The sequence below is a fragment of the Hakea prostrata genome, chromosome 1, assembly GCF_041222555.1.
Source record: "Hakea prostrata isolate BN-2017 chromosome 1, UWA_Hpros_2, whole genome shotgun sequence".
Classification (NCBI taxonomy): Eukaryota; Viridiplantae; Streptophyta; class Magnoliopsida; order Proteales; family Proteaceae; genus Hakea; species Hakea prostrata.
Genome location: NC_142600.1, coordinates 8,900,801 through 8,919,458, shown reverse-complemented (window position 1 = coordinate 8,919,458; position 18,658 = coordinate 8,900,801). Strand labels below are relative to the sequence as shown.

The 18,658-nt window shown below is 37.6% G+C and overlaps 2 protein-coding genes and 1 non-coding gene across 4 annotated transcripts; 1 reads left to right on the top strand and 2 right to left on the bottom strand.

Annotated features, from left to right (window-relative positions):
• Nucleotides 1–310: 310 nt before the first annotated feature.
• On the top strand, nt 311–383 carry TRNAR-CCU (transfer RNA arginine (anticodon CCU)). Its single transcript has one exon. It is a non-coding gene; the product is annotated as a tRNA-Arg (tRNA).
• Nucleotides 384–416: 33 nt separating this feature from the next.
• On the bottom strand, nt 417–6,012 carry LOC149027232 (uncharacterized). Of its 2 annotated transcripts, none has more exons than XM_089160695.1 (3): nt 5,773–6,012; nt 4,631–4,785; nt 417–4,222 (listed from the first exon to the last, which is right to left on the bottom strand). In XM_089160695.1, exons 2-3 carry the CDS (start codon nt 4,746–4,748, stop codon nt 1,281–1,283), a joined length of 3,060 nt encoding a protein of 1,019 aa, XP_089016821.1. In that variant the 5' UTR covers nt 4,749–4,785; nt 5,773–6,012; the 3' UTR covers nt 417–1,280. The 2 variants fall into 2 exon arrangements, with proteins under 2 accessions (XP_089016821.1, XP_089016829.1); XM_089160703.1 differs by lacking the exon at nt 5,773–6,012 and adding an exon at nt 5,529–5,764.
• A 2,473-nt stretch (nt 6,013–8,485) lies between these two features.
• On the bottom strand, nt 8,486–11,809 carry LOC149027231 (protein NETWORKED 4A-like). The gene is made up of 2 exons (XM_089146546.1): nt 11,615–11,809; nt 8,486–10,472 (listed from the first exon to the last, which is right to left on the bottom strand). Exons 1-2 carry the CDS (start codon nt 11,751–11,753, stop codon nt 8,941–8,943), a joined length of 1,671 nt encoding a protein of 556 aa, XP_089002672.1. The 5' UTR covers nt 11,754–11,809; the 3' UTR covers nt 8,486–8,940.
• Between the last annotated feature and the right edge of the window lie 6,849 nt (nt 11,810–18,658).

The window sequence follows — 18,658 nt, the reverse complement described above, 5'->3', positions numbered from 1 at the left end:
TCATATCAGATGGAACCCAAATATAAGCTTTTATATATCATTTAACAGAATTTTAGAAGGCATTTCATATTAACAATTAAAAATACGAGCAAAGGAAAAAGAATGAGGGAAGACAAACCTGAGAGATTTTAGTTAAACGGCATCCACCAAAGCGGATCACATCGGAAAACTTCAGCTTTTTTTTTTCGGTGGTAATCTGTAAAGCTCCAAGTGAACTATGTCAAAATCCCAAGAGGCCGTTGATATGTGCATGACGACTTGAAAATTAAATTTAGATTAATAATAAATATCTTCACCATACTAACATCAAGCGCCTGTAGCTCAGTGGATAGAGCGTCTGTTTCCTAAGCAGAAAGTCGTAGGTTCGACCCCTACCTGGCGCGTCTATGTACCTTTTTCGTTTTTTTTTTTTTTCCTTTCTCCCCCAAGGAAAAAATGGTTATAATAATTGACTAGCCAACAATAATGTCAATATGAATTAGAAAGAATAAAACAGTTATGTCAATACTTCATCTTACTCCAAACTCTGCAATTGTCCTATTTATGAGAATAAATGGGTTGTTGTGTTTGCTCTTCCAAGTGCTGAATTTCCAAAACTTGGAATAGCCGAAGACCATAAGATCTTTTGACCCAGCAGAGCCTCGCAAGTAACCTGTGGATGACGAGGGCTGCATATGCAATCCCCATTCTTTTTGTTCTCGTTGTCTTTATGCAATCATTCATCAAGAGGCAAGGGTGGATAGATAATGTAGGCTGCATATGCAATGGAACTCCCCCTTCTTTCTTTGTTTCCTTTTCCTCATGCAGTAACCATCAAGGAGGCAGGGTGGAATAAAATCTTATAACCAAATACAGTATGTGTATCAATCAACCAAGGCGGTCCCCAGACTGAAAGAATGAACAGTAATAGCAATGGTACTTTAGGGAATAATGGAGATCTTCCAAAAAATTTATGAAGACGGAAGCAATCAACCTATTAAATACTTATTGGTCATGACAAATATACAGCACAGAGAAATGATTACAGTAAATCATTATTACTTGACAGAAAAAAAATTGGACACAATCTATAGAAACAACATTACTTAGGCCTCACTATATACACAATGGAACCCCAAGTTCTGGCCCCCGCCATTTCTCAAATGGACTGAAGGAAAACCAAAGTAGCAATCTAACAACTTACAAATTTGGAGGCTCCAGATGGGTAGCAAACTCGGATCATCCTTCACTTCCGTGTTGGAATATTATTCAGGATCATCATGAGAAGATGCAGCAGGATTCTATCCATGTATAATTTTGCTAGGGGAGGAATAACCCATAAGCCAATGGAGTGCTGAACTAGATGGTTTTGGTACCACTTCTCCTTCCCTGGTTGAGCTTTCCAGTTTGGCCACATTCAATGAAGAACGGCCTGATTCAGATTCTTCTATTGAATTCTCGCAATTGTTTCCAGATTGTTTCAAGACTTGCGAATTCTTGCTCTTCATGTTTGCTTCCGAATTGATGCTTGAAGCCATTGAGGTCTTACAATCTTCAGAATATGACACTCGGTCCCCTTGTGGATAGTCACTAGTGTTGTCAACCTCACTTGGTGGAGGCACCGCTGGGTTTGGGTAATAAGGAATGACATGAATTCTGTTCTGAAGTGAAAACTTGAGTACCTGTGAACAGGCACTACACTGCAGCCGATGTATCCTCTTTTGAGAGATAAAGTCTTCAGGAAGCTGCAATAGTTTACAGCACCTATAGCACATAATAAAAGGGGCTCCTCCTGCAATGGGACGGCAATGTCGCTTAGGGGGCTGTGGTCTATTCCGATGGTGCAATTTTTGTATGTCATGGACCACGTGCCCCAGCTCCTGGGAATGCGTCCTGGAACCTTGAAGGGATAAATAAGGATCCATATACTTCTGCTGAGTGGAAGAACCAGAACTATAAGGTCCATAGAACATTTGACCAGAATGGCCTCTAGATGGTCCTTTGATACAGCAAGTGCAAGAAGGTGGAAACTGGGTCTGACATTGCCAATCTTCTTGGCAACATTGATCAGAAGAATAATCGACATGGTTTATACAAGTTGTAACCTGTCCTGAGAAATGCATTTGCGAAACATCACATTTTTGGCACCCATTTTTACTTGTTCTGAATGGTACATGGGGATGCATATGATGGTTTGCATCATACCAGTGTGGAATTTCAGGTTCAGGTTGTCCATACCTATAATACAGTTGTTGCTGCTTTCCTTGCTGAGTGCCTCTGGTTGGGAACCTTCCATTTTCCATTTCTCTCTGGTTGTATGATCTAGAAAGTTGATCTCTCAATTCGTTTACCTTCCTCAATAGCTCCATTTGTTCGAAGTAGTCAAGTTTGCTAGAATTGGTTGCACTCGTCCTGGATGAAAACTCTTCATGCCCATAGTTCAAAGGGCTGCCATTCTCAAAGACAGTGGGGAAACCCCTTTGGGATGAATCCCTCGAGAAAAAATCATCATCTATGGAACTCATCCGATTCTTTATGGGATAGCGACCATCAGAATCTGGTGAACCAGCTTGCCGCTGTGCTTGGATTCCGGATCCTTCCCACTTCAGACCCTCCTTCGCAGCCAGGCCATCCTTCTCATCTAATGGCATTGAGAAGAATTTTCTCAATTGATGTTGGACTTCTGGATCATTGACTATTTTCTTATACATCAACCCATCCTCCCTTCTTGGAATTTCCTCAGAAGTAAAGTCACTAATCGCTTGGGAGTTGAGCCAAGATCTCTTAGGCAGGTTCAGAGGCTCCTGGTCATCCGATCCATCACGAGAAGAAACACTACCATAATAAGCGTGAGAGCTTCTAGCTGTTGAGGATTTTGAAATATTTCTAGGTGTACCAGCGAGCTCCTCCAAAATGTCCCCACTGTCAATGGTTTCAGAAACCACAACTGTCCCCATTGACTTTTTATGGTCCAAGTCAGGGTCATGGTAAGGGATCCCATGAGATTGCTGCAACTGGGTATTCAAAGGTGTGAAATTCATTTTCTCAATGCTGATTGGAGGACAAGGATCCAAGTAGCCAACTTTATTTGGGGATAAGGCTGAGTTGCAGTTGTTGTGGCACTCATCAAGTTGTCTCTTAGCTGGAAAGGACGAGTTCCCTCCCCTACAAGATGGTTCGCCATCAAAACTTTGACTTATATCATTTTCATCTGGTTGTGTATTCCGTCCAGCTTCAGCTTCAGGTGAAGATGAGTTCCTTCCCCTACAAGATGGTTTGCCATCAGAACTTTGACTTATATCATTTTCATCTGGTTGTGCATTCCGTCCAGCTTCAGCTTCAGCTTCAGGTGACTTCCCTTCCTTCTCATGATCACTTGAAGAGACTTCTTGTAAGACACTTCTACTCCTAGATTGCTTGATGCTATATTCTGTAGATTTAATTTGCTCATTCTTGCTATCAAGATCCAATGAGTTACTTGAAGAAACAACATCTAGGAAGTTAGACATTGATGGCTCTGTATTACAATCTTTAGGTTCAACTTTCTCTTCTTCATTTAGACCTGAGAAACATTCTGAATCACCTGAATAAACAGCAGTTAAGAAATTCCTGCAGCCAGATGACGTTACACTGCACTCCTTGGACTCAGTTTTTCCTTTCACATTCATATTTGATGAAGATGCTTTCGTGTTGCAAAGTTTTTCTATTTGATTCAAGCAGGTTGAGTTTACATCTTCAGAATCATGCTCCAATTGGTTCTCCAATTCCTCTTCTTTATTCAGGTCTGATGGACATTCTAACTCACCCGATGAAACTCCACTCAAGAAATTCCTGCTTCCAGATGGCTTAATATTGCAATCCATAGATTCAAGTTGCTCTTTTGCATTGGGATCTGATGAACACTCTTCAGTGTCAGGATTATTTTCTGTTTGATCCAAGCTGGTTGATTTTACACCTTCAGAATCATGCTTTAACTGCTCCTCTGCAGTCAGATCTGAAAAACATTCTGAAATACCTGAGGAAGCTCCATTCAGAGAATTCCTCCTTCCAGACGCCTCAATACTGCAATCCGTAGAATTAAGGTGCTCTTTTGCATTCAAATGTGGTGGACATTCTTTAGTGTCCTGATGGTTTTCCAGTTGACCTGCGCTGGGAACATTTACATCTTCCAAGTCAGGCTCCAATTGGTCCTTCTTAGTACTCTTTTCAAGTGACCGAGAACTCCCATTTTTGTGATTTTTAGCTGCATTCCACAACATCATTGCCAAGAATAAATAAAATATAGGCCTATAGTAATAAAACTGGTGGCACTGTAAGTAGAATAAGAAGGATATGAGAAATTAAGGCATGCACCAAGTAGGTTAATCAATGTCATGCAGGAGGATATTAACATTTTAGCCATTTAGGATACAAGCTATGCTAATATAGATATGAATTAGAAACAGAAATAATAGAGGACTGTGGATTTAAAGATTAGGATATACCAACGTCTGGTTCAACAGACTATCTAACTTACCAGCACCGAAATATGCTCAACATGACTAAATAGAAGACTAGCCTAATGTTTTAGGGCATCTAGTGTTATATGTTTGTGGACTAGTCTTACTCTTAGACCTAACCAGAACTGCTTTATTTTAAAAAGGAATCTTACCTTGAAGGACTGCACCACATCCGCCACACTCATACACTCGAAGTTCAGGATCCTCAGGGAGAATCTTTAGACATCTGGGGCATCGAACAAATCGAACTTTAGTTGGAGCGCCAGCCATTACCCTCAAGATATCAAATGGCAAAAACTTCAAATTTCTGTCACAAGAAAAAACTACCGTCATGTCCTAAAATAATTCAATAATGTTAACATGCCACTAGTCTATGTCATGACATCATTTAAAACATTAGCAACTTTATATCATTAGAGAAGAAACTCTAAACATACAGGATTCTATTGAAGCATAGTAGTGTTCAGTCCGTACCAGGAAGAAACTAGGAGGGAAAAGATACCAGCAACCTTATACTATTTTAGGTATTTCAGAGCCATAACAGATATTCATCTACTTTGAGGTGCCAAATAAAAGGGGAAACAACACAAATAAATAGAAATTCAAAACGCAAAAACTTGAATTTTTCTCTAGATCAGAAGTGAGATTCTCAACTAAAGACAGAATAACAGAATTTTGAAATTATACAGTATAGCAACAAATTTAAAGATACGAAAAGAAATCAATCCGAGAATGGATAAAGCAATTAAGGACCATGATTTAATTCGAGAAGAATTTCAACGGATCTGTTAAGGTTGAATTAAAGAGGAGACATAAGGTCAAATATAAAGCAAACGAACCTTAAATAGAAGAATCAAACTAAAACATTAACCAGACGGAGTACAACTAACAGATCAATACCAATTCGACAACTTTAGGAACGTCATACTAGAATTAACCACACAAAGATGTGATAAATTGCTTCAACTCCTGAACAATAGAATCAAATTCCAAGAAATTCCAAACGAAAACGAATCTGCAATCAACAAGATCCAGAGCTTAAACACTTACCACCGATTCATCAAGTTACAGAGCTCATACCAACGCATGAATGGGAGAAAAATCAAAATCAGAGAATTCAAATAGGATGCAAGGAAGTACGAAAGATACAAACTTATTTTCCCCCAAAAGAAAAGGAAAAAAACAAAACTCTCTTACAAGTTACAAGAAACCAAGCACCACCACACAAACCGAGAACGAAAATTCCAAGAAACAGCTTTAAAGATGCTTTTTCTTGTTTTTTTTTTTTTTTTACCTCAAGTTTCCAATATATTCTGCATTCTGTTTCTACCAAGCTCTGAACGCTAGCCAATCTCGTCGTTATCACAGATGAAATTTCTTCTTCTTCTTCTTCTTCGATCCTCTTATTTCCCTTTCGATTTCGCAGACAGAGTTTCTAGAAAAGGAAGAGTTGAAGTAGTAAAGAAGAAGTAACCAGCATGGAAATGCCTTTTTGGGATACAGAAGAAGTGAAATAGAAGACTTCAAAGTCGGACACTGTGGGCCAATTAGTATTTACAACCACCGATGACGTTTCAATGTAGAGGAACACACGACCGTTTGTTTTGTGCTGCACGTAAAAAGTCAAACCAAACGTCAACGTCAACGTTAACGGTATCTTTATTTCAGATCAATCTGAACCGACCAAACTGAACAAATGGTGACCACGTATTTCGTCGTGGTCTGAGCAATTGGATTAGCATCTCAGTTGAGAAAGTTGGTCCCACTCAGTATTGTTGCGTGTATTGAAGCAATTTTTCTCGCTGACGCCGTGGACTGGGGGAGTGGAAGTCAACGTCGGCTCCAACATCGGGTGCAAGCTACAATGAATGGGTACGATTTTGGTCTATTCAATCTATGGGTTGGTATTGGGCCCCACTTATAGCTTTGGGCCTTGGGCTTCTGGGTCCTTTTAACAATTTAATGCGAATTAAAGGCGTTGCTACCTTCTTTTTATTAGTTTTCCTAACTAACAAACCAACTACCACCACCGCCAAATTGAAAATCATAAAAGAGCCATAGAGACGACCTATGGCCCATGGCCCACATCTCATGGAGCCCACCTCTTCTAGGGAGCTGAATCCACCACCATAATAAAATAAAAAAATAGAAAAAAAACTCTTCCATAAGTGTGACGTGGACAATTGTACTTTAAAGTTTATATTTTTTTATTTTTAAAATTAGTAAAAGTCATTTAAGGAAAGACAAACATTCTTGCAACTATTTATAAGGTGGATCACAAAATTGTAATGAATTTATTTCTTTCCGACTAAAGTACTATATTTATTTTCAAGTGTTCCTTGCAAGTATATTCATTTAAGGAAGGAAGACAACACATTACCCATGTGAATTTCTTAATTGGGGATCCTAGTGGGAAACAATTATTTTCTTGCCTATGGCTCTGTTTTGTAATATTATAAATTGGAAGGATTGTTGAGTATGGCTCATGCTTCATATTGTATTGTCGATAAACAGGGGTCTAGGGAGGCCGCTATAGCTTGGAGAGGGTCCATGTTTCTTTGGGCCTCGAATTTTCTTTACTGTTTGGGCTTGGGCCCATGAATAGCTGTGGTTTAGGGTTTCTATACGCGCATATATATTTTCTTGTAATAGAACAATTGATGTAGTTGTTTTCAAGAAGAATATAGTGAAAAACTTAATGTTAGACGGAGCCTCACATTGAGGTGAACCAAGGTAAAATCCGTGTCTCCTTCTTCCTTGTTTTCTATTCGATTGTGTATGTTGATCGCTCTAATCCTAATGACGATCAACATATAATTTATTAATTTTTTCTTTTTTTTTTTTTAATATACCAATTGTCCTCTAGTACAAGTATTTTCATAGAGAAATAACAATAAAAGCACATTAAGATTCTTTTGCTTTTCAGGACCCGAAAAAAAGATACTTTTGTTTTATTGGTAGACACACTGATATTGTGAGATGATCATTTTGACTAAGATATAGTCCGACTGAGACTGACTTGTTAGGCCTAATTAAACCCAAGCTGATTTGTTATTTTTTATACAGTTCTTTTATACCATTTGAAATGTTGAAGCTCAAATCTCTCTGTTAGCAAATTTAATCTAGCTAAAATTCATAGATTAATATTCTCAATGAATTCTTGTAATTTAGTAGATCCTAATTGTCACATTTACTATTTTTATTGAAATTGTGTTAACTGTTATTGATATTATTTATAATTGCAATCTTCTCCTCGAGATTAATAAACCCTTCATCACTTTCCCAAAAAAAAAGAGACTTGAATCTTCAATGGATCATGTCCTTTGTTGAACATCCAATAGTGGTGAGTTCATATAACATTTGATGTTGCCAATACAAATGAACAATTATGATTGGTTTGATTTGAATGCATCATTTCATAATAAAGGACAAAGGAAAGAGAAGGATCATTAAGGTATGAAATACATAAAAACTTACAGATTCTTATAAACATTAGACATAATTTCAGTTGTGGTACACATTTGGAATACATCTTTTCAAAGCCTTAGTGGAGAGTGGAGGAAAGAAAAAGAAAAGATATGCTCGAGAACTTCGAGAAGTTTGTAAAAGTCCCATTTTTTTTCCATTCAATTTAACATTACAATAATCCAATGAAATCGACATGATTATGGACAAAAAACCGACATGTCTCGATATGGACCAATGCCGGACTGAACCGAATGCTTGACAGCCGTACTTAGTCCAACTTTTTTGGATCGATAACCTAATTGGACTGGCCCGACCAATTGACACCCTTAGTTCAGGCGTACCCAACATGACATGCAGCCAAGGAAAGAAAAGAGGCTACAACGTCATATTAGTCAATGACAACGCCCTCCAAGCCAAGGTATTAGCAACAATGTTGCTCACTCTTTAATGACACTTTTAACTCCAAAAAGTTTGTTTTAATATTATTATTATTATTATTTCTTAAACTGATGAATTTTTGTATTTTGGGGGTGGGGCTATTACATATACCATCGGGAGAGTTGTAACTGACCTCTTCACTAAAAAGTGTCAGTCATTAACAACTGAGCTAACCCTTTGGCGGTCTCCTTGAACTATCTTTACATTACTAACAATCAAAATTGTGAGGTTTTAGTATTTCAGATTCATGAGACTATGAAAGAAAAAAGAAACAACTACACACTTGAGTAAACCTGAAACTGATCCTGATTCTGGTGCACTGGAGCAAACGATCCACGCAGGTTTCTAGGACGGTTCAGGCAAGATCTGACCAAATTCAGTGCTGAACCCAGGTTTTATCTCAGTTTGAGACTCTAAAACTGTGAAAGGCAGGTGACATTTGATCGAAAATCTTATCACCAGGAAATGAAAAAGTATAAGAAGAGACAGAGTTGTATATAATGTTGAACAAAAGATCAAACCAGAAGCTGGGAGAAAGGTTGAGAGATTGAAAAGTTTAAGAAGCCATGACCGAATGGCTTTCGTGGTTTTCAATAACAGAATGGCCTTTGTCGGTTCCAACAAAAGCTTGACGAAGCTGCGTATACCCATCCCTGTAATGATCCAGAGAGAAACAAAGCTGACGAATGGCTTCTCGTTTCTCTTCTTCAGCATTGGAAATGGTGATTCTCTGCCTCTCTACCTCCTCCTCGAGTTCCCTCACCTTCTTTCCCAGTTCCCCTACGACCTTCCTCCCTCTCTCTGCCCCTGCTAACATCTCCATCTGCTCAATGTGCAATTTCTTCATATTTCCTTCCATTTCTTCAATCCCATCATCTCTGCAACTCACTTCCGCCATCATCGATTCCACCGTCGATTTCAACCCATCTCTCTCTTCAACCAGCATTTCGTATTTCAGTTTAAGTACATCAAAATCTTTGTTCAATGCTACTAGATCATCACTTTTCTGTGCAATACCATTTGTCAATCTCTGAATCTCTTCCTCCAAAGATCGACCCCTCCATTCCCACTCTCTAACCTTCTCCTCTAGCTGGGAATGTTCCTCTGTTACCTTCGATATTTCAGCCTCCAGACGCTCCTTCTCCGCAGAGGATTTCCAGCCCATGTTAGCTATTTCCTCTCTACCGCTGTTACCCTCCTGTGTTTTATTCTGGAGTTCAAATTTGAATCTTTCAATTTCGTCCTCCTCAGTCCTAACCCTTTCGTTTGCAGTTTTCAGTATTTCAATCAAGGACCCAGAATCTTGGGTTGAGACGCTAGTCTCCAATCCAGAAATCTGTTCCTGCAGATCGAATTTATTGTTGATCTCCACCACCTGGATATCCTTCTGTGCTAATTCAATTTCATCCTGAGAATTACGGGTAATCCTCATTGAATTATTATCCTCAAGCTCACGCTTCAACCTGGAAATCTCTTCCTCTGCGGATTTCAGTTTTTCGTTTGTGATTCTTAGCTCATCCTCATATCTTGCAATCTTATTAAGAAATTTCTCATAATTCCTATTATTATTGTCGGTGGTCTTGGCATTACCACCATTTCTGTTACCTTGATCAACCTCACGGAGTCTCTCTGCTCCATTGCCGTTAACGAGTGGAGCAGAGGAAGACGCATCATCAGCAGAATCCAAATCGGAATCTAACGAAGACAATGATGAGTGTTCGACTTCCTTATTCAGGGTGTTGAGATCATTGAAGCTGACTCCGGCGGAACCCAGAAAGAAATCAAACCCAGCAGCGCGGTGGGTATTCCTCCGTGAGGTAAGTCTCCGAAGAGTGATCTGTTCAGACATGGCGTGCTCTGTAATGGCACTAGAGCTTTGAAAAGAATGCAAATAAGTGGGAACGGTTTTGCGCAATTCTCCTGTCAAGTGATTGTAGCGTTCTGCTAGAGATTTGTACATTTGATTGAAATCTCCGACGAGAGAGACGAGTTCAGGTCTCTTCTGGTAATACATCTCTGCTTTCTTGGCGAACGAATCTCCTTCGCCTTCGATCAGCTTCAACATGAGTTTGACGCTGCGATCCATCTCTGAAGCCAAGGAAATTTTCGTCATTTTGGTTAGATTGAGAAATCTTGGATGGAAACTGTAATTGGCAGGGAAAGAGCTTTAAATAAGATTGCATGATTTAGAAACTTCCAATGTGTTTGTTCTGAGTCCTGAACGTGAACCATTTTATTCCGGAAGTTTTGGAGAGAAAGAGAGAAAAAGGGGTGGTCAAAATAACTCAAAACTGCTCTGAGATTTTCAAACTTCAAACCGATTGCCCCTTTTCTATTCAAATACGGTTATATAGCCTCTTTTCTCATCCTCTGTTTTACTTGGCATGGGAAAACAGGGTTTGCGTTATACAACATACACAAGGAATCCTCACTGCTCTGTGTTCTCTTCACATCTCTTCACCCTACATTAGGGTGGGGCCCACCTAACGAGATGGATCAGATATGGGACCCTAGTCGATCCTACATGGGCCCTCTTCCTAACATATAGTAGATAGGTACGAGGACAGGACAGAGGATATGGACTCAATTGACAATGTGTCTAAGAGCGGTTTTGCTTCAGTTGATGCGTAGAATGGTTTAGTGAGTCGGGATCGAAACTTGGGTTGAAATTTCGATCTCGACCGTTCACCTTACCCAAGGGTGGGGCCTACCTAACAAGATGTATTAGAGATGGGACCCAAGTGGATCCTATATGGGTCCTCCTCTTAATGTATGGTGGATAGGTATGAAGAAAGCACAGGATACAGACTCAATTGATAATGTGTCTTAAGAGTGGTTTTGATGCCCATAACAATTCAGTTACAGTCAAGATCGAGACTTGGGTCAAATTTTCGATGTCAACCCTCCATTGCACTTTAAATGGTCTTGCAAAAAAAAAAAGTTTATGCATGGTTTTGATCTTGACTTTCGGTTGAACAGTTCTGCGCATTAATTGCACAGAAATTAAGCAAAACCCGTCTAAGAGATACAGATACTCATCACACCCTCCCCCAAGGGGTTGGTTCAGTTGGTAAGAGACTAACACTATAAGTAAGAGGTCAAGAGTTCTTTACCAAAAAAAAAAAGTCAAGAGTTACAATCTCTTTCGAAAGTGAGCTGACGTGGACACCTTGTTACTGATATATACTAAGGCAATGAATAGACGAAAAGATGCAATTATGGTTTCTTACCATTCATGTTATCAACCATCCATTTTGAACTTTTTAAGGAAATATGATTATCCCACCACCAAGGATGTGATTTTCTTCTTTCTGCCCTCATCAAACTCTTGCTTATTTTGACCTGAAGTATACAAAACACACACGCCATTACTACAAAGCCAAGAAGCCAATGCTGATTTTAATCAAAAGCAAAACAACAAGATTAACAAAAGTACACGAAGACATAAGTCATTCTTATAGAAATAGATTTATAACCTAAGGGAACCAAATTGTAGCTTTGAGCAATTAAAATATCCTCCAAAAACAAGTAATGAAAACAAAAACAGGAGAAGAATTAAAAGCCCATTTTGGTCAGGATCTCCTACTATCATCTCTGGGTCCCCAAGACAGAACTAATGCTGGAAGAAAAAAGCATATCTTGCTGTATTATGATTCCATATCAAACAAGATATGGAAGCTATGGCAAGCACTTCCTTGTAATGGTGACAGGAAGAGGATCAACAGTTCAGAAAAGGCTGAGTGGGTGTTAGGCCTGTTTGCCTACCACTTAATTTTATCTGTCATCAAGTCAAAGCTACAGCTACTTCCATGAGAGGTAACAAAAGCTCTGAGATTAAAATTTTAAAAGGAAAACAGAGTTCAAGTACAAAAAACCTACAGTGGAAGAAGGAGAAAACTTCAACTCTTTCAATCTCAAGAATTTAGGAAGGAATTTCATGAAACCATTGGGAGTAAAGACACAGAAGAACATAGAACTTGAAACTACATGGGAAACGTATTCAGAGTCTGACGGATCAGAAAGCAGAAGTGGAAAGCTGACCTCCTCCGGTGAATGACAAACTATAATTCAAATGCTTGAAAACCTTGAATTGTTATTGTCCAGAGCAACAGCAACCAGCCAGAAGATGTCTGGAACAGAGAATGAGATAAAAGTCATACAAGCCATCTTTCACTTTAAAAAGCTATAACGATCACATCAAATCCACAGAGAGAGAGAGAGAGAGAGAGTCAAAGACCCAGTTGTCAAATCCAATAAAGATTTTAATAAGTCATTAATATGATCACGGATGACAATAACACAGACCGGAACTACCAATACAGAGGTAACAGCTCAACTATAGAAAGAGAGAAAGAGAGAGAGAGAGAGTCAAATACCCAGTTGTCAACTCCAATAAAGATTTTAATAATGGCGGATAAGACCAGAACGAGTCATTAATATGATCATGTCATCATGGTATGACAATTAATAAGACCTGCAAAAAGCAAGAACAGAGAGGAACTACCCCAACGATGGAAAGTCGGAAACTGGGTAAGGCACGAGTTTCCGTGTTCATAAATTTTTTTAATGACGAAAATACCTTTTATAAGGTGATGAAAAACAAAATCAAATTATTTTTTGGTAAAGATTTTCGAAAATGAAAATGAAATCATTTGATGATTTCCTAATAAGTTCGTGTTCTGGGATTTGCTGGGCAGGAGCGTCTGATGTGAATTTCATTTAGTCTCATTTGTACGGAAGGAGTTTGTGTAGATTATATCAACTTAAATGAAATAAATGTGTTTTTTCTTCATTTCAATTGATCTATTTTTTCATGCCATGCAAACTGCACAAACATAGCAAGATCTGTTGGTTAACATCTTACGAAACAATTGTGATGTTCAATTTGCTTGATAATGCCAAAAAGCATGCATGAAAGGTGTGTTTGGGAAAAACTAAAGTTTGTCATCTTAGAACAAGTAATTGACCCTATGGATGTCAAGTGTCAACTCCTTTGCTTTACTTTTTCAACTCGACACTTGTGTTCTGGCTTTGAAAGACCTGATCAACTCAGTCCTCAGTCATAAAGATTGTTTGAAATGGAAAACGAGTTACGCGGAGAGCGTGAAAACCGCAAGGGAAAGCGGATCAGAAATGGGAGCCATGTAGCATTCCTTCTCTCTTCTTTATTGAATGCCTCATGCAATCTATCTGTAAATGGCTTATGTGTGTTCTCATTTGTGTTTGGTTTAGTGGTGGACTTCAATCTTTCGTTGGATCTGTTTTTTCCTATAAAATATATGGGTCGGCTGTGTTCTCCGTTGGGTGCAAGCATGCATGGCTTTTGCACGTATATTTTGGATGAACTTGCCACCTCATTTGGAGTCCGGATTCCTGTCAGGAGAGAGGGAGAGAGGTACGTGTTCTTCTCATATTTCTCCATCAAACAATAAGATTAGACTTATGGGCGTCCCATCTTTGATTCGTTTTATATATATTCACCGGCGAGCCTCAACTTTATTGTATAGTGAAGAAGCTTGTGGAGAGCATATACCTCTATTGTATCTAACCCTTGGATTCTTAGAAAATGAAGACCTAGATGAGTTGACTGATCTCAAATCAGTTCGTACAAGTAAAAAAATAAACCCCATCATCTTAATTCTGTGGATCCTCCTGTAATTTGTGGTCAACAGCCGTCAAGAGAAGAAAGAGTGCTCCCTGTCGGGGGAGATGATGATCTGAACTTGAAGAAAACCAATCGTATCTTAAACGGTTTCAATATCCCAAACCTAAACCAAGATTAAGCGGCTCTGCTTTCGATTTAGGTGGACCAGATCTGTCTGGGCTGTGCAAGAACCGTTTGCTATATATTCTGAATTGAGCCTACAGAGACCACTATAGGCTTGCAATTGAGCTAAAATGGGCCTAGGCTATTACTTGCCAATGATATTGGGCTTCCAGAAAGCTTGTGAGGGTAAAGTTAAACCTTTTACGTACGGATTGCTTGGGCTTTCTAACGTCAGAAGTGCTGGTGCTACAACTGCCGGAGCCAAAGATGGAGAAGGTGAAAGAGAGGAGAGTCAAATAGGTTAGAAGGATGAAACCATGGTTACGGATGAGAGAAATATTGACCTTAGGATTAGAATAAGACACTTGTCAATCATCCAACGGTGCATTGGATGAGACTCGAACTGATAAAAATCCAAGTAGCTGGCTTTGAACCTCAGCTTATATGGCAAAGGGTGTCAATTCTTGAACCAAACCAATGAATTAAAATAAATGAAATCAAGAGTTGGAATCTCTTTGAATCGGATTAAATCTCAATTCTACAAAAGAAAAAATGGTGCAAAGAAAAGAAAAGAAAAAAAGGTTGGTTAGTCTTCATTGATAGTGATATAGGCACTGTCAAGCACCAAGTCCAGGAGACAACAAAGGGTGGGTAGGAGACCCACCACCTCTCCCAAATGCCTGGACTCTTTTTCTTTCTCCTGCGAAACTATTCACACCTTCAACATCCTTTTTTTCTCTCTTTCTGTGAAGTTGTACCTTTATGAAGGAACACACAACAGTTAAAAACTTTCCATGCAACAAAGAAAGGGAGACATAAAGAGGAAAACTTTTTTCTTGGTGCACTCCAACCCCAAATGATCACTCACTCACTCACTCACTTGGATGAGCATGAGATAAGTTAGTGATTGAGGCATTGATGGATTCACCTTTCTTCACATGATTTTGCTGCTGTTCTCTAATGTCAAATCAATATCAGAATTGGTCACTAAAGTAAACCACCAAATACCCAAATCTCAACCTCTCTGATCCTCCCCCGATTAGTTAATCTTTTGTTATTTAAATGGGAAAAATGACCAAACAACTTTCTTTCTGGGTTAGTTGCTGGCTGGTCAATTTAAGCTTGGTTTATTTGTCTTCTGACCTTCCTACTTCAAAGAGAAACAAGAACAACACTTGGCTAGAAATTGGCATTGGGTGAGAAAAATAATTGAAAGAAGCCAAGAATTTCAAAGTTTAGTGCATTATGGCTTCCATCTCATGTTTGTTTCAGATGGGCCAATCTCAAATTTATACTTTTTCCTCTTTCTCTACTGTTGTTCTCATCGAAGATGCCAACACAGAAGCCCACTTTAATGGACACTGTCGATTAACATGTTCATAGTCAGTTTCCATCTCTCTTATATAATGCAAGGTAGGTCCACTTGGTTTCAACTTTGAAGACCTAAAGAAAACCAAGTGTCAATCCATCATCGATCATTTTGGTTTGGTTTCAATCTGATTTTTAAGTGTGATGGAAGTTGAGGATTTTGGCTAATAATTGTATGATTCAATCTGATGGGTCCATCTGTTTATTTGATTAGAACCTCCTATAAACATGTATTTCATATTTTTTTTTAATGGAATCATTGTGAGATTTAGAATTCTTCTCTTAGGGTTTTCTTCTTTTGGTTTGTCAATCCCGGTTTCCAAAGCTTTGTCCTGACTAATCCGGTGTTTGACCTGAACCGCACACCTGGCTGTGGTGGGTGAGTCTACCAGCAAGAATTTTTTACATCCACAAAGTTTCGATTCTAAAACCTGACTCAGGGTTTTAAGGTAAGAGTTAATGTAAGCAGTTTTGGTGATTGGTTGAGAGATTTCTTTATAATCTTCTTCATATATAGTAAAAATTCTTCTTTTTAATATCGCTTATCCATAGAGATAAGAAGATTAAGGGGATTAAGCTCCTCTTATATCTCTATAATACCTTCTTAGTATATTAAAGAAATTAATTTATGGATTTTTTGGTAATCAACTCGTGCATAGAATTATACCATAACATATTGAATATTAAGACCCGCTATCAACTTACCAAACCTTATCCTTACTAATTATGGTTGATTTATTTATCTTAAATTGTATGGAGGGGGTTCTTAATCATCATTGACTTGTATTTTCTTAGGAGTTTGTCTTGGTTTGCTTCATTTATTTCTTTTTCCACGATATCAGATTTTCCTTTTCTTCAAAGCAACTTATAGCATAGAAGAGCTTTAACGTTAGTATGGTTAATTATATAAGAATTGCATCAACATCTTATTTTTAAAAATATATATAATCATATCATATAAAAATATCCCACTTGTCTTGATTAATTTTATTTTTTGTGTGTGGTCTAAAGTCTTAATTAAACTTATCATGGTGGTAATTATTATTATTATTTTTTTATGAAAGATTTATCATATAGATATCGTGTGATGGTGGATGATCCACCATTATAGTCAGTCAATTTTCTCAATTTTAATGATACATATTCTTACGCGATGGCAACATCATTAGCATTTTTTTTGAAACTAACGGAGTGATCGAAAAGTCAAACTCAACCAACCTAATTTGCTAATCTTATCAATGTGATTTTGATAATGATTCACCATTCAGTTTTTTATTTAAAAATTAACTTCTAAAATATTTCATTCTAGCCTAGGTGGACAGATAAGGAAGTAATGAAATCAATGAAATTGATAAGCCAAAAAAAAAAAAAATTTGAAATAAAATCAAGACACATAAGGAATCAAGATCGTATATTCTTAAAGGAAGTCCATCTCTGAACATCGATAAAGTAGACCAACCTCCTCTGTAGATATAGATAGTAACGAGAATTACCAGGATGCTGTCGAGGGTTGAGGAATTGATTCCTTTAGGAGTGGGGCCCACCAACTAAATTGTAAATTATAGTTATACAAATAGAAGTTTGTTTTCAATAAATTCAAATTGTAAAAACCAAACATAGTAGTAGAAGTTGGTAAAGAATTATAGTCTAGGGATGACTTCTATGTGTAGAACTATTAATAATGCACCAATTGTCATTTGTTAGGTGAGAAGTCCACTTATGGTCTTAAAAAATTACATCAATTATTAAACACTTAGTTGTCATTTCTCATGTATTAAAACTCACCAACTAAGAATTCCAGAAGGGTTTGACGTATAATGAAAAGGCTGTGCCTTTCTTGTCAAACGTCTCCTTCCCATTTTCATTTCCCTTTCCCTACCGCAAAGTTTTTAAAAAGCTTGAATTGTTTTGTCAGCTTTGCTTTTGTTGTCCTTGTGAATCTGTGATTGATTATTATCACCCTTTTCCTTCTTACATAGTTTTAATCTTTCTAGAAACCAATCTGGTAATCTCATTATAAATGGTGATTGTTTTGGTTTCTTTCCATTCTAATGTGTAGCAGCTAGTTTTGTTTCCTTTGGGCTGTTTTAGTCAGTTTTCAACCATGGGGACCAACTTTCTATTTTTCACTAAACAATTGCATTAGGTTTAATCAGTTGTCCTCTCTAAAGTGCAAATATACCTAGAAAACTTGTTCTTGCAACATAGTAGAAATGGTTCAGTAAAGTTATTGGAATTAATGACGATAGTTTATTGATACATATACTGGAATGGAGGTTTATCCGGATAATTTATGCACATCTTGACTACTCCTGGAGATAGTATTATATATAATTTAACCATAAATTAGTACGGCTTTGCCTCAGGCCCTGAGAGAATAAACTACAATAATTATCCTTGTTTTCGGTTCCGCTTCAATAATAACTTAGGGCAAAGATTAGATTACTGTTTAGTCATGTAATGTTTATACTCGCATTGGAGACACTGACTTAAAGTTTGAATCCCAAACACGCATCAAATAATAATTGGTGTATCACTATCGAATTATGCAATCTTTATGGAACATGTCTAAACATGTCGAATGGCTATGTATGTTTTCAGTGTGCTGGTGCGAAGGTCACATGATGTGATGACCTAATTTTAAAACTTAACAAGGGAATTAGAAAATTAATTGGTCATAATGTAGATTCTTATCATGACACCTCATGCAATTGTATATATATATATATATTTTTTTTTTTTTATTTTATGTAATAATTAGATTAAGAATTTGTGTGTGTGTATTTATTGCCTATTAAAGCTCAATAAACAATATACAAATGTATTGCATCTAATTTCTTTTGTATTTATTTTATTAACTTAGAATTCTCCACCAAATACATACAATAATACTTGTGGATCCTCTTTACTATGATAGGTAGATGTCTATGCTCTTTTCAATCTTTTTTAAGGCCTGTTTGGTTACATGAATCAAAGATTTTGAAATGAAATGACATTTCAAATATACGGATTCATGGTTCAAAAAATTAAGTATTTGGTTAGCCTCAAATCAATTGAAGTTCATAGAGTTGCGTTGGATTACTCTGCGTAAATCCACAAATTTCATTAATTTTATACTTGTGGTGGAATCTATGAATTT